General features: G+C 40.8%; 1 protein-coding gene across 1 annotated transcript in view; it reads right to left on the reverse strand.

Moving 5' to 3' along the window:
- Positions 1-15142, reverse strand: part of LOC126298080 (uncharacterized) — a 77318-nt gene extending 62176 nt beyond the window's left edge. The window contains exon 1 of the mRNA XM_049989398.1: positions 14978-15142. Within this exon, the coding sequence (XP_049845355.1) occupies positions 14978-15142 (165 nt within the window). The remainder of the gene's footprint in view (positions 1-14977) is intronic.
- Positions 15143-16052: the final 910 nt, after the last annotated feature.

Below are 16052 nucleotides of genomic sequence, written 5' to 3' on the forward strand. Positions count from 1 at the left end.
ATGGGCAATTGACGCATATATACTCCGCATCATAATTATTTCGTAGCCTTGTATCGATCATAAGGCAGGAACATTTCAATCTTGTGTAATCGCGCACTTGCAACGACGGCGTTGGTATCTTGATCAGTTGTGTGCTGTATGTTTTTCAAAGTAGAGTCGTGTATACCAAGAGACATTAATCGTCTGAACAGTTCTCTTAGAATGTTACCGCCCGTTTTTGATTCATCTGGAAACTGAGTTGGAAACAAAATGCGAGGTCTGAGAGTACAGTCAACGAAACAGGAGACAGTACATATGAGTAATGGTTTCTTCTCGCATTGGACGTCCACATGTCCGTAGTTGCTGGGTATTCACCTTCTGTTATATGAGCAATTACCTCAGGCATAATTATATGTCGTAAGGTTTTAACACTCCCTTCCATGTACCGCGACACATTTGTGGGGTGAGACATAATTGCCTTTGCAGTGTCAATTAACGTCTGAACAAGATCCATAAGACCTTCACCTCTTATAGTTCCATACGACCTAACATCTCGTGCACACATAGCCACGCATTTATCGACAGTTACCTCCTGAGCAGATTTAGGAACTTGCTCCTCGTCCGCATAAGACCCTTGTTTATTAGACACGCATGGATGGCGAGAAATGGGCGAAGTGCCACTTGATCCTTTAGCATGAGAGTAAATTTCAGAGCACAGTGAACTGCAAACAAAATGAACGCTTCTCCTAACGCCATTTAAAATAGGCTTCAACACGGTCCAAACTGAACTTTTAAGATACGCTTCAAGCTGTGTGGCTCTCCACTCATCACTGATTAATTTTTCTTTTACTCCCCTTTTTCTTGACATGCGCTCCTTCCTCTCCTTTCCAACCTCATTTTGTGCGTTACGACGAAAATATAGAAATCCCACCATCCCACTAAACACTGCTCTACTCAAGGCTTGCAGCCCGTAGCTCACAGCTGCGGTCAGTGCTACCAACAGCACGTAGGCGGCAACACGCCAGCGCTTGCGCAAGGCACTGATGTAGTGACGTCACAGCCTCGCTCATTGCGGAGCAGTGTGGCCGCGGCCCGTGGGCTGTGCCTCCATACGTGACTCTGCTTAGCCCGTGGCATACAAGTTGTTTCGCAACAGCGCTGCTCGGCCCTTGGGGTGACGTCAGGGACTCACTCGGCCCGAGACTGCTGTAGCCCATTGTCCCTGCATGACTCTGCACCGTGCGGCCCGTCGGACCTCGATGCGGCTGCCGCGACAGAACCGGCAGCGCGAGGCAAGGCTCGCACGTGTGTCATGTCTAAGGTCCTGGACGGTCCGAAACTCGATGCCGACCTCTGCTACAAAGTGCACAACCAGAGTTCCAGCTCAGCCGGTCGTCACCGACAGATTGACATCATACAAGCCAACTGCGATGTCACTCCACCAGTGGCTGCGTCAAATCACATGGGCAGAAACTTCCCTGAACTGACTTAACCTCTTATCCTCAGAACAATGATTCCTCTGAAATTTAAGTTACTCTATCTTGTAAAAATATCTCGTATGCCAATTAAACTGATTTGTTTATTTACAACATGTCAAATTGTGTATTGTTTTTGCTTGTATACACCAATCTTGTAATATTGTTGTACTGACGACTTAAATGACTACTCATGTAACAACCATTATCGTAGTAAAATATATCGTAGGAAAATGTAAGACACCAAAAAAAATTTCTTTCTTTATGTTTATGAAATATCTGTGTAACGGAAAGACCACAAAAGTTAATAAGTACATGTAATATTTTCTACGATAACGAAGAACTGAGAAGCTTTGACATTTCTTTCTGCCATCAGCTAGGAGACGCCTTCCAGTTTCGAATCGTCCTTTGTTCATCAGCTTTCGCTATGTACGCATCTGCCGGCCGCGATGGTCTCGCAGTTCTAGGCGCGCAGTCCGGAACCGTGTGACTGCTACGGTCGCAGGTTCGAATCCTGCCTTGGGCATGGATGTGTGTGATGTCCTTAGGTTAGTTAGGTTTAAGTAGTTCTAAGTTCTAGGGGACTAATGACCACAGCAGTTGAGTCCCATAGTGCTCAGAGCCATTTGAACCATTTTTTGTACGCATCTATCTTGTTAGCTCTTAAGAACAATGAATATACGAGGGGCGTTTGAAAAGTCCCTGCAAAAATAAAAACTGCTTACGTATTTGAGGTAAACCTTTTTTACTTTTCAACATAGTCTACTTTTAGACTTATACATGTCGTCCAACGCTGTTCTAATTTGTTGATCCCTTCCAAACAATAGGAGTTGTCCAAGGCTGCAAAATAACGAATAGTTGCTGCAATCACCTCCTCGTTTGAATAAAATATTTGTTCCGCCAGCCATTTCTTCAAATTGCTGAACAAATAGTAGTCCGACGGAGCCAAGTCTGGAGAATAGTGTTGTATGTGAAACAATCTGGAATCATATTCCCATTAATTTTGCCACCAGAACTGCTTAGATTTGTCCTGGTGCATTGTCATGATGGGAAAGGACGGTCCTATAACAATGAATGATATTCACCTGTAATAGTTTTACCTTTTTCCAAATAGTCGATGACGATTATTCCTCGCGAATCCCAAAAGATAGTCGCCATAACCTTTCCGGCCGAAGGAATGGTCTTCGCCTGTTTTGGTGCAGATTCTCCCTTTGTAACCAATTGTTTAGATTGTTGTTTGGTCTCAGGAGCATAGAAAGGTATCCATGTTTCATTAACAGTGACGAAACGACGCTCAAAGCCCTGCGGATTCTTCTGAACAGCTGTAACCATCCTTGCAACACTTCGCAAAATTCCGCTTTTGGTCAAGCGGGAGCAATCGCGGAACGCATCTTGCGGATAGCTTTCTCAAGTCCAAATGTTCAAGCAAAATATTATGTAACCGTAACTTCTAGATGCCCGCAACACTAGCAATCTAACGCACCTTAACTCGTCTGTCATCTATCACCTTATCATGGATTTTATCAATGATTTCTGGAGTTGTAACCTCCACAGGGTATCGAGAAATTTCAGCATCAAATGGTTCTGAGAACTATGCGACTTAACATCTGAGTTCATCAGTACTCTAGACTTAGAACTACTTAAACATAACTAACCTAAGGACATAAAACACATCCATGCCCGAAGCAGGATTCGAACCTGCGACTGTAGTGGTCGAGCGGTTCCAGACTATAGCCCCTAGAACCACTCGGCCACTCCGGCCGGCTCGTTATGCATCACTTGTGTCCATATGGCCACTCCAAAAATTTTAAAATCACTTAAAAATTGTTCTAATCGAAGGCGCAGAGTCACCGTAACGTTTATGAAGCTTCTGTTTAGTCTCCTGGGCTTTTGCCTTTCATAAAGAAAAGTTTGATCATCACACAAGATTCTTTTTCATCCATTTTTTGACAATCACTCTACTTCCTTGACTCACACAAGTGCATAACACAAAGAAATAGACCAATATGAATGAATATTGATGTGCGTTCTTGCCAAAGATGCTACTAACTAAACATGGCCTCGTTAGGTGCCGGTGGTGGCATCTCTCGGACTTTGCACAGACTTTTCAAATGACTCTCGTATTTACGTATATTTAAATTAATACCTTTCAGACGTATTAATTTAACAAACTAAACATATCTCTTTTTATTAATGTCTTTATCAGCTTTGTATACAGCTATTCGTGAAAGAAATGCAAAACTGCTTACGTGAAGCTCTTCCGACGTTGGTGTGATCCAAATAGTGATTAGCAATTATCAGATCTTTTATGGTGCGCCAAAGAACCTACAGTCTTTCGGAAACGAAGTTAGATACTCAATTAACTATACGGCATAATGTGATTGGCCCATCACGTTATGCACTTGCCTTATGAAAATTACATTGGAGCCACATGTGCAGATTTGCGTTTCTCTCTTACACCAACCTGGAGTAACAGGAATTAACAACCACAGCTCAGTTAATCTCAATTGACATTACTGAGCTGACTACCTGGTGGTAAGTGGTAGGTGATCACTCCTGTTTTCTTTACATTCTCTATCATCCTTCCACCTTCGCAAGCAGACAAAGTAACAGTTACAGCTCACAACTTCCACTCCCCCATACACGTTGATGATGTTGTTGGATATGGACCACTTATACTGTGGTCACTCAATGTATGGTTGCAGTTTAACGTCATACCAGAGATACTTCTGTTTACAACAATAAAATAATACAAAAACCACTACATCAGTTGGTCGCATCGGCCAACAGTATGAAATAAATATCTATTCTCATACGAGAATGGGTAGCGCCGTTAATTAAGAACAATATATATTCGTCTTTTGACATTTCAACAGCTGAGGGCGCTGAATCACATTAGTTCTAACTTACTCGCAACTTGTCCCAGTAAAGAACTCGCAAAATTTTGGACCAGAAGCCTACCTCTCCCTCCTGCCCCTTCCGCAATGTTGTTACTGCGGTACTCAATCTGAAGACTGGTTTGATGCAGCTGTCCAAGCTAGTCTATTCTGTGCAAGCCTCTTCAGCGCTGCACAGCTAATGAACCGGCTAACGGTATTATAGACTTTGTCTCCCTCTACAATTTTAACACCCCTTCCCCCCAACGCCCACATATACACACTTCTCTCCATTACCTACCAAAATGAGAAGTCCTTGATGCCTCAGGATATGCCCCATGAAAGGAAGCTGTGCCATAAATTTCTTGTTTTCACCAGCTCGACTCAGTATCTTCTTATCAGTTATTCGATCTGCAGTGCCCCCACTATTTTTCGGCGCTACTGAGTAAAATTGTGATGTCGGCATGGCTGTTGCAAAAGATCTTGGGAATTGGGCCAGCCGAGCGCCGACGTAACACGATTACGTCAGATGCAGCAGTGCCACTGGCAGATTTCCACATTGTGCTCCAGGAAAATAGCTGGCACCGCCATAACGACGACACAGCAGAAATTCGTTGGTAAGCCAGTAACTACACATCAAATCACCAAACTTCTTATAGTCAACATGTTTGCAATTTGTGATTTGCAAATCATGTGCGGTCTATCCCAAAATAAATTACCATTATTTTGAGTAATAGGTGCTCAGTCCGGTAGCTACTATTTAAGAAGAGAGATGTTGCCGCTCCACGAGGCGAGATGAGGCTACCAGCAGCCATCACAAGACTTGGCCTCCACTCACTCTGGCTCCCTGCTGCTGGCTTTAAGATCAGTGCTGTGAACTTGGCATCTTCCAGCCTGTCGGCCAACTACCAGGTTCAATTAGCCTTCGGCCATAGAAGGTAGTCGTTTGAGACCATGGCCACCTGTTGCGTCAGTTTCTTAACACTCGCTGTATTCAGCACACACTATGGAGGACGTTGCACCACGGAATGTTCTAGTTTGTTCTTCAGTAAAATGTATGCCCAACAGTGAAGTTTTTATGAGCAGCCATCGATCATAATCCCAACAACAATTCACCTCCTCAACTCAGACCACCACGTGTAGAGGCAATCCATCGTGCACCTCCACATTATGATGTCATAAGTGTGCGTAACGTCTAAATTTCAGTGACACGGGAACCTTACCAGCCACCATCCCTGGAGACAATGACTCTCGACTACCTCAGGGTTGCAGTTTCGTCGACACAGAGCATCAGTATGCAGTGGGTGAGTACACTGCCTGTTCTATTTTACCCACTTTGCGAGTAACACGTCGAGTCAGTGCACATCTTAGCAGCTTTTTAGTTCTGTTTTCATGTGTGACATGTGGCAAGTAAACTCTGATTGTGTTCCGAGTGTGTGTAAATATGAACATTATTATTGTCTATCATCAATGAGTGTAGCTCATTGTCTGAAAGTGTATAAGGTGTTAGCCATGCGGAGCTATGGAACCCAAAGGGACAATGTTCAAGCTCGGGGAAGCTGTCACCAGTGAAATACCGTCGCAGATTTCGTTTATCATGATAGGACAAATGTGGGCATAATCACAAAAGCTTAATTTTCATGGTATATGGGCACAAGGCACTGCGAAGTTGCTTTAGGTGACCGAAGGTGTTGCTAACTTACACGATTCTGGACTTCACCTCCGGGTAGGGAATCGTCGTTGAGTACGCAGCGTTCAGTGATTGAGAGCACTTCTCCTGTCTATAGTCACGTTGAAACGTTATCTGAATTCCGTCCTTGCGGCTGGGAGTTCGCGTTTCTTGTCTGTAGAATACAGAGAGGAGAAGACTATACTAGTAAGAGGACCGCCTTCTCCCATCCTGGTGTTAATGAGTTTTTATTTTGTGGCTGGAGTTCTTCCATCGTCGCACACGTGCACGAGATCCATCACTACAGTACATTCTTTGATATTGCTAATTGCTTAAGCATATTAGAGCTATAAAGCTGATCAGCCGTGATAGTGTAAGTTTCATTTCCACTGAGGTTGCACACCACTGTAGATTATCTTTGAAAGCAATGTCTTCTAGCCGGCCACGGTGGTCTCGCGGTTCTAGGCGCGCAGTCCGGAACCGTGCGACTGCTACGGTCGCAGGTTCGAATCCTACCTCGATCATGGATGTGTGTGATGTCCTTAGGTTAGTTAGGTTTAAGTAGTTCTAAGTTCTAGGGGACTGATGACCACAGCAGTTGAGTCCCATAGTGCTCAGAGCCATTTGAACCATTTGAACCAATGTCTTCTAGTGTTTGGGACGTAGATGATATCAGTCATCTCGCGTTATTTATATTAGATCACGTAGCCATAAAATCGGCAGATTTGGCAGTTTATCAATAATATTAGTCAGGAAATTCATTTGTATCTCTATATGTCCATTGCACATCCACACATAAACGTTTGTAATATATAAAGGTGTTTTAATTAACAATAAATCTATAAGCAGAAACAACATTTATAATTTAGTAGTTGCTAGTTGCCTTAGTCATTCATTTATTTTTATGTTGTAATTTATATGTTAAGGGCAAGGAGGAGGAAATAATATCACAGGTATGAGATCCTAAGACCTGCTTCAAGGGGTAGACAGACAGGGCCAAATCTTTATTTTCGCGTTCAGTATTTTCCATTGCGCACATTCATTTTTACATCCGCCTGGAGCAGCATCTTGGAAACCATACAAATACCTTAAGTAAATACTTCCCAACATTAAAATTTATATTTGATGTTAGCAAATCCCTCTTTTTCATTAATACGTTTCTTGTTAGTCAGTCTTCATTTTATATCCCCTCTACTTCGGTCATCATCAGTTATTTTGCTGCCCAATAGTCCGTTTAGTGTCTCATTTCGTAATCAGATTCCATAAGACTTCCTGATTTAACCCACGTGATACCAAGGGAGACGGAAGGGGTACTATTTGCCTACCTTCTCAGAATACTGTAATCTAGTCATGTACATCATATTTTAAATAAAAAATATATATTTGTTGTATTTAATGATTTCTTCTACCAGATATAGTAATTGTTTTAAATATTTCAGTACAAATTAAAGGAAAAGCTTAGGTCTTCTCATTGGATGTGAATTTTCAGAACAGGTGTGATATTCATATTTTCAGGTTTAGGACACTCCTTACGCATAAATACATCTTTAAAATGTATGTTAAGCGTAGAAGACAACGAAAATTAACGAAACCCGTATATCTTTGTTTTCATCACATAATACGCCCCCCTTTTGGTGAATTCGTTATGGAAAACCCGATGGTAATGCTAGGTTCAATCGAATACGTTCCATTACCTTCCATTTAGTTCCATTGAGGGTTATCTCATAATCCCTTTCCAGGGCACTGTCTATTCCATTAAAGGGTTATTCCAAGTTCTTTGCTGTCTCTGATAGAACTGCAGTGTCACCGGTACACTGCAAAATGTTTATTGTTTTGAGAGGCACCCACATGCCTTGCTCATACTGTGGCATCAAGCAGTCAGGCCTGCAAGATGAGTGGTCTACCAAGCGAGTGGATTTATTCTTATTTATCGCAAAATATCAGTGACTTATTGTGAGCTCTAGTAACCACAATTAAGCTACAAATTAATCTCCTGTTTCAATATTACACAATGGAAACTGATAACGCACATCTGACCATTAAAAATTTATACACTCTGATTGTTCACTACGCACTGGCAATAACACATTTTCTTTAGCACCCAACGGCTTTAATCAACACGTAGCCATAGCACTGAATATGAATGGCGCACACGTTATAAATTCTGGATTTCATGACTACACACTATTCGAAGAACAAGGCCACCAATCCTTTTCTTTCAACTATCTTTTTTATTCAGATAAATTCTATTATGACACACAGAAAACCTAAACACACCATTATATTTTATACTACGATTACACATGAGAAACTCCGCCCAGAGTGCATGGCTTTGCATTGGTGATTCTCTATCTTATGGTCTCGTAATTATCTAATGCTCCAGTGCACTTTACTTACAGTACTCACCACGTGGAAGTGCTCGTCCTTAATTTCAAGTCCCGCACACACCATTTATTAAATATTTCCAACTTATAGGACACACGCCAGTAATTTAGCTTAACTATAGCACTCGGAAGTATTTCAACTTAATACTAGAACTCGGAAGTATTTCAACTTATTGGTACACGTGATTTCATTGTGACCATTGGTCACTTCTGAAGAGTAGTATAATCCCCTTAATATAACCTGACTGAGATTTAATTCTCTCCACAAAAATTCCTGAAATAGAGAACTACTTATTCCAAACTACTCTTATGTATTTCACATGGATACCATCGCTCCACTCTTTTGTCTTTTACGGAGCACACCTGAGACAGGTCTTACCAACACAAGATCGAGCGCCAGAGTGCTGAAACATGGCCATTCTTCAGGTCAGCTCGCACCTCCGTTAAGGTGGGGGAGCACCATGTTACCGTAATGGTTAGCCACATTTCAGGCGCTCAATGATCAGGTAAATTTCCTCTTTGGTTCAATCGAAGGTGACCAAAGGACCGTCTTACAGGTGATCATATATTGCACATTCACTATGTGCACTTAGAAGACGACCATACATTAATTCATTTCACAGATCTCACCAAATTGGATGTAGGGATTTGTTTTGTGGGAGTGCACATGTGATCAATTAAATAAATAATTTGTCATTCTTTCCTACAATGGTATCCGGCTTTGATGTATTAAGTGAAACTGAGTTATTACCCATAAAAAATATGTTGTTCTGCCATGAATAACGAAGAATGTTGTACCTATTTTCAATGTCAGGCGGTACTGTCCTTGCAATGCGAGGGTAGTTCCGAAAATGTTTTTAAGAAATCTGTATTCGAACAAACGTAGCAAGTCACGATAATAACCAGAAGGAGACCTTAGTCCCTTGTGACCTTAAGTAGACATCCAAATGCTGTTACTTTACCAACTTATTGACACAGTTGTCGTATTATTGTACTCTCAACAATTAGGAGTAAGGTACACATAGAAATTGACAACAATCCAAATGACAAATAAAACATTACATCATACAAATAAAAAATGGTGAGATAAAATTGGCTTAGTTACCTGGATCTCCGTTTTTTAGGAGTAATCGAAACTTTACTAATTCTATAACAAATAAAAAAAATACTAATTGTACTCATGAAATTTTAAATAGCTCACCTTCCACACAGAGCAAGTAATCTGACATACATAAATTTCGGGCTAATAATCTTTACACAGCAATTTCGAAATACGAAACAAAATCAAGAAAAGAAAAAAATTTGCGTACACTAGTTACATGTAGAATGTCAGGCTCCATACCATTACTTTAAAATGTACATCAAACCTACAGAGAAATAAAAAAGAGGAAAAAAACAATGAAATATGACACAAGTTACATACTGGTTACGTAATATAGTCAATCTAAGACAAAATGTCATACCTCATTAACTATTATCACTTAAAAAATTGCCACCACTACTCAACTGTTAGTTTCCACCTTATCCTTGTTCAGCAGTATAAATACCTGCAGCTGAGCTAGTCAGTCTATCATCTTCGATCAATACACGCAGTAAATAGTTAGCAATAAGTGCTTGAATCCACCAGTAGCTCTCGTATTTTACTCTACTGCTCATTTCTCTGTTGTTATATATCTAGATGACAAGAACTTGCATTTCTACTAGCCTCCGTTACACTTCAATGTGAAATATCACCACTGCGATAATGCAAATAAGTGGCTTCAGTCAACACACCAACTAGATTATTACTGTCCACCACATCAAAATGCATCAGTTAATTCCGACCAATGCAACAAGAGCCGCTACGTTAGTATTGCGACACTGGCTAATAATTAAAGCATCCTTCTACCAAATACTCCAATAAACATGCTACATGAACTTGATAACCCAGAACAAAAAAAAAAAAAAAAAAAAGCACACACTACTATTCTAAACACATATGTTACTGAAATACAATTACACTTGCTGTCCCTTCAGGAATAAAACATATAAAAATTTTTTTACACAATTACAAAAATAAATATATTATTCCCTATCTTGTGAGTCACATGGAACCATATCATTCTGTGATTCTCTTGGGGTCAAAAAGTTGCTGACAGTTTTCCTAGAAACACTGCCTCGGTGTCAAAGCTCTTCCATGGTTACCCGGACGAAAGTCTTTAGGTCACTCAAATCGGCATTTTGAATACGCACTGAACAATAAACTGTATCTCACATTAAACTCAATTGTCATAGTCACTCTCAGATTACCATCCACACGAATCTGGTCGTCCAGAAATGGCTCTACAACAACTATTACCAACGGTCATTTCCTTTCAGTTCGTGGTGTAATTAAAAGTCTTTATGTTCCAACAAACAGAACTTATTCTCGCAACAATTAAAGAAATGTCTCCTACTACAAATGCAAATGTCTATGTCCCACTTTAGGTTCTTATGTTCAGACAACAATTAGTCACCAAAAGACAACTGTCCTCTTTAAGTATAACAAGCGTCCCACATGCATTTTACAAAGCACACTTAACAAGTCACTCCCAAACGTTTATGGATCCCACTGTCCAGTGGTCAAGAAAAAACAAAACAATCGTCCTTTCTGCTAAAGACAAAAACTTTTCCACCACTCACAACGTGGAAACACCAGTCCTTCACATTCCAACTTATTGAGACATACGAGCAGTCATCTTGTTTCACGGCTCCACAGTCCAGTACTAGTTAATAGCTGCTGTTAAAAAATCCCCGCCGGACTCTGCCGCGCGTCGTTCATTCTACCGTCGCGCCACCGCCAGGCGAGCCGTTGAGCAGAAAAACCACCGGCTGTTGCCTCTGCGGGTTACTGTCTCCATTCGTAAGGGTGACCCAACTTATGAATGACAGTGGTAGATGCGTGTCGCCCCAGGTCGTTGACCTGTTGTAGCGGGCGCGTGGAGTGTACCCCGACCGACAGTGGAGTAGGGAACGCAGCGGCTCTGTCGCCTCTCCCATGCCGACGTCAGCTTGGCCTCCCGGATTTTTATGTAGGTACGGGCGCGTTCTGCGTGGTCACCTCAGCACTATGACACCCAATCAGTCAGACACTTCCGTGCATCTCTCAAAATTACAGACAAAAGGATATTCTTACAGTATTTAAATACTCATTGATTACATGTATGATCTATTAGATACATTGGTAATAAAGGAATCTTTGTTCTAAAAGACATAAAATCATACACCCTAGCTTTCTAGACACACAACATCAACATTTATCCCTTTTCTGTAAACAGCCCACACTTGTGCTATTGATTGTAACTGTCGTCCCTCATATAAAACATGAAAGTGTTAAAAAAAAAAAGAAATAAGAGACAATCGATACAGCTCATAATTACAATATCAAATAGTAGACTACTTTAACATCCTATCACAGTGAATATAGTAGAAACTGTTGATTGCAAAACTACAATATACAACGCACTTTTGTGTTTGTGACAGACTGAAATTAATTCCCCTTGAAAGTGTTCTAACAAAAAAATAAGAAACAATCTATACAGCTCACAGTTACCTATTACATAATATTAAATAGTAAACTATTTTTACATCCTAACACAATAAACATTTTAGAAACTGATGATTCTAACTCTACAATATACACTGCACCTTCGTGCTTGTGACAGACAGAAATTAGTATCTCTTTACATATTTTTACCTTTTATTATTTATAACAACATTTCTAGGACATGTATGTTCCATCCACATGACGTCATATCCTAATCTACCATCGAGGTTCATCCTAATCAAACAATAAAGCACAATAATGTTTTACTTATTGATAGGTAGCATCCCGTTTACAGGGGTGTGCGCGTTGATCACACTACTCTACGACTCTCACTCAACTGACACCACATTTTTCCTTCTCATTCGATCCATTAATACACCAACATAATAGGTATAGCAGTCAGCTAACCTTAACACCACCACACTCCCGTCAACGTAACATACCTTTTCTCCCTTATACTCAACCACATAACACATGGAGTTGTTTCGGAGATAGCAATACAGTCTCCGATTTCGTCCTTTCACTCTGGCCCCTCTCCTTATCGGCTTACCTCTGCATTCACTTTACGGATTATTCATCCTGCTAAATATCAACTTAGAATTGCGAAATTTCATCTAAGAACAAAAAATACACAAATTATTCATCCTGCAAAATAACTGTACACATTCTTGCGACCGTTTTGATTAGTTATACTGGTACCAGGATTCAACAACAACAAAAAAATATTATTTTTGCCATATTGCAAATTTAATGGTAAGAATTAGATTTACACTTATATTACATCTTACGTCAGTATTCCACAACGTTCACCATCTGGGTCTCATACTCCATTTGTGTCCTTTCACGTTGCAGTTGTCCTCATCTCTTCATATTTCGGCTCTCTGTCCGTCGATTACTCCATCATTTCCTGATCTTCCTTCTCCATTCGCATCAATCTTGATTGCAGCATACACAGGCCTCTCTGTAACATACATCTAAGACATCTCCACATTACTCAATTCTACTCACCTTTATTTACCACTATTTCATCATGTCGAATCTCTCTTTATTAATCACACTTCCTCACGTCGCTTCCCTCCGTAAATATCACCTTTATCCACTACTATTTATCACGTCGCTTCTCTCTCCATCTACCATTGTTATACACACATTAATCACCACGTCGTTTCTGCTTGATCTTTATTCCTATGACAAAAATACGTACATACACCACTCTGTCGACTCCTGTTCATGACTCATTCGACCAGTCTATTCTGTCATTCTTCTTGTCTGTCGACTCCTGTTCATGACTCATTCGACCAGTCTATTCTGTCATTCTTCTTGGCATCCCACCTGAAAATTCTTATGTTCGATTTGACCCTGCACAGCGATACACACCACAAATAAATACACTGACTATCTACCATAACTCGCCTACTTTCGATCTATCTTTAACTTTTCCATAATTTGATGTTAAAAATGTTAAAAAGCCCACACGATTGTTTTCCCTTGCTCGTCTCAATCAGTACAGCATTTTCATGGACTATCTGCCTCACTCTGAATGTTTCACTATACACAGTAAAGAATTTGCTAGTTAGGAATCTGTGCTTACATGACAATTAAATGTGTGCAGAGAATATATAAGCTGGGAGAAAGCGACAACACAAGTGTTAGAAACTTTGGTGCCAGTGGCCTCTTTCCATAACACCAGATTCCGAACAACCATACGCAGCACTTCATTATAACTGTCACCACGGCAATGACATACTATATATCAGTCGGCAGCTAATCTAAAAACTTCGATCACATAGCTGATGTTACCTGTAACAGCAGTTTAAATCTACCCCATGCCATACAGATCACAATGTTGACTTTTTAAATTACGTGTTAAGTACTTGCGGTAGTCAAATCGCACTAATTAAACTGTACTCATTGACATTACTATATAACATTTTTAGCAACTGGATTTTTTAAAGGAAACAGTCCTTTTAATTTAGTGTTCCAAATCAAAATTTGCAAATTTTTGTAAGCTTTACTGTCTGTATGCACTGAGAGACCAGCCTATCATATGTCATTTCTGCTGTTTTATTCTATGATTAGAAGTATGGTATTTGCATTCCTACATATCAGTAGAGTATGTCTGCTACATGGACAATTTTCTGTGCCAGCGGCATGCGTTTTAAGGCAATATACTAAGGGCTGATATGTTGGATTAGTTTCTCCTACCCATCAATCCATTATGACGAGAATGAAATGCCAGGATTCCATGACCTCCTGTCATTATGACAGTTTCTGCCGTTCCTATCCTCGACTCTGTATGACCTATAAGTCGTGCCTCCGTTCACGATATTGCTCTCATAACTCAGTTCCTGTAACAAGTGCTGAAATGACGCAGAATCGTCTAATCCTATGTCTGCTATCGCTATATCTCTGCGCAATTTCACTGGCAACTTCGTTATACAGATCCTAAGGAGGTCCCCAGGTTCGCATGGCACATCCAAATACCTATTTCGTCTCAGCATTTCCTGATAGCACACCACTGGGTCTTATATACCACCTTCGTTACAATTTGGCATCATCAGTAATCTTTGCTTAACCTGGTCCTGCTTACTTTTCGACCAGAGTTCATTTAAAAACTTGTCACAAAATGTCTTTAATAACTTCCTGCATTTTCGCTCTAGCCTCGTCACTCAAATGATTACACACAAACTTCATTTTGAGGAGCGGTCCCCATGATGAAGGTAATGAATCTTGAAATTGAGACAGCCACAGGCATGGATGTTGGTAGTTATCAGGATCCGGAAAACAAGTGTACGTTTGTACCGACAGGAAGTGCCTTCTTCTGCATTTATGTTTTCCGTCCTTGGACTATACCCAGTTGGGTTTGCCACCTGTTTTATCCGACACAACTGCTCTTCTAATTCTCTGAGTTCGTCTTCCTCTTTGATTCGCTCATACGGCAACATGCCCTTAGGTTCTATAATATCACTCTCTATTGCAATCACTTGTACCGCGAAATTATTGGCTTTTTCTTTCATGGCGTCACATACTTGCTTCAACGCGCCCAGATTCTTCTCCCCCTCATCTAACCGATTATTAACAGCGGGCAGACGCAGCTTCCTCATTGCCTCTTTATTTCCCTTAACCACTGCCTCCAATCTTTCCTTACTATCTTTATCCACCGCTTCCAATCTTTCCTCATTATCTTTATCCATCGCTTCTAATCTTTCGTTATTATCTCTATCCATCCTCTGTAAAAACTGCAGTACCACATTGTAATTTGCTACTTTCGGTGCGCTCACCTCGTTCGCCTGAGAAACCGTAGCTTCGCTAAGGGTAGCTACACTTTCACTGCATACCTGACATAGTCCCGGCTCGCCAGCGTCGTCGGGAAAAGCTCCCGATTGTGGACAAAGCCCGCTGCCTAAAGGTTCACCTAGCCGCGGTCCACTGACCAAATCAGCCCCTTACGAATGTTTGCCGTTCTCGCTCATTAACCCAAGGTCGACACCTACTTCCTGCTCCACTGCTACATTCACCCCAGAATCACTCCTCCCCATGGTGACTACACATTTCGACTGCGACCTAGTCACTACGGACATTTCGCAAAAAAAAATTATCCAACGACCTTCCAGCCTGGGACGACATAGCAATCAATTACATAAAAAAAAAATATCCTCACCAAACCAGAAAGAAATTGCAAACAAAAAATTTTACTTCTTAGCGCTATCACAATATACTTAAAAATCTTGACAAATCCCATCAAAAAATTTAAAAAATCTTAACAGCAAACCCTAATAGTACAGTCCTGGCAGGGTCGAAATTATGAGAGGCACCCACATGCCTTGCTCATACTGTGGCATCAAGCAGTCAGGCCTGCAAGATGAGTGGTCTGCCAAGCGAGTGGATTTATTCTTATTTATCGCAAAAGATCAATGACTGATTGTGAGCTCAAGTACCCACAATTAAGCTACAAATTTATCTCCTGGTTGAATATTACGCAACGGATAACGCACGTGTGACTATTAAAAATTTACACAAAAAGGATGATCGTTCACTATGCATTGGCAATACCACATTTTCTTTCTCGCCCAACGGCTTTGATCAACACGTAGCTCCCTGCCG

This window comes from Schistocerca gregaria, chromosome X (genome assembly GCF_023897955.1).
Source record: "Schistocerca gregaria isolate iqSchGreg1 chromosome X, iqSchGreg1.2, whole genome shotgun sequence".
Lineage (NCBI taxonomy): Eukaryota > Metazoa > Arthropoda > Insecta > Orthoptera > Acrididae > Schistocerca > Schistocerca gregaria.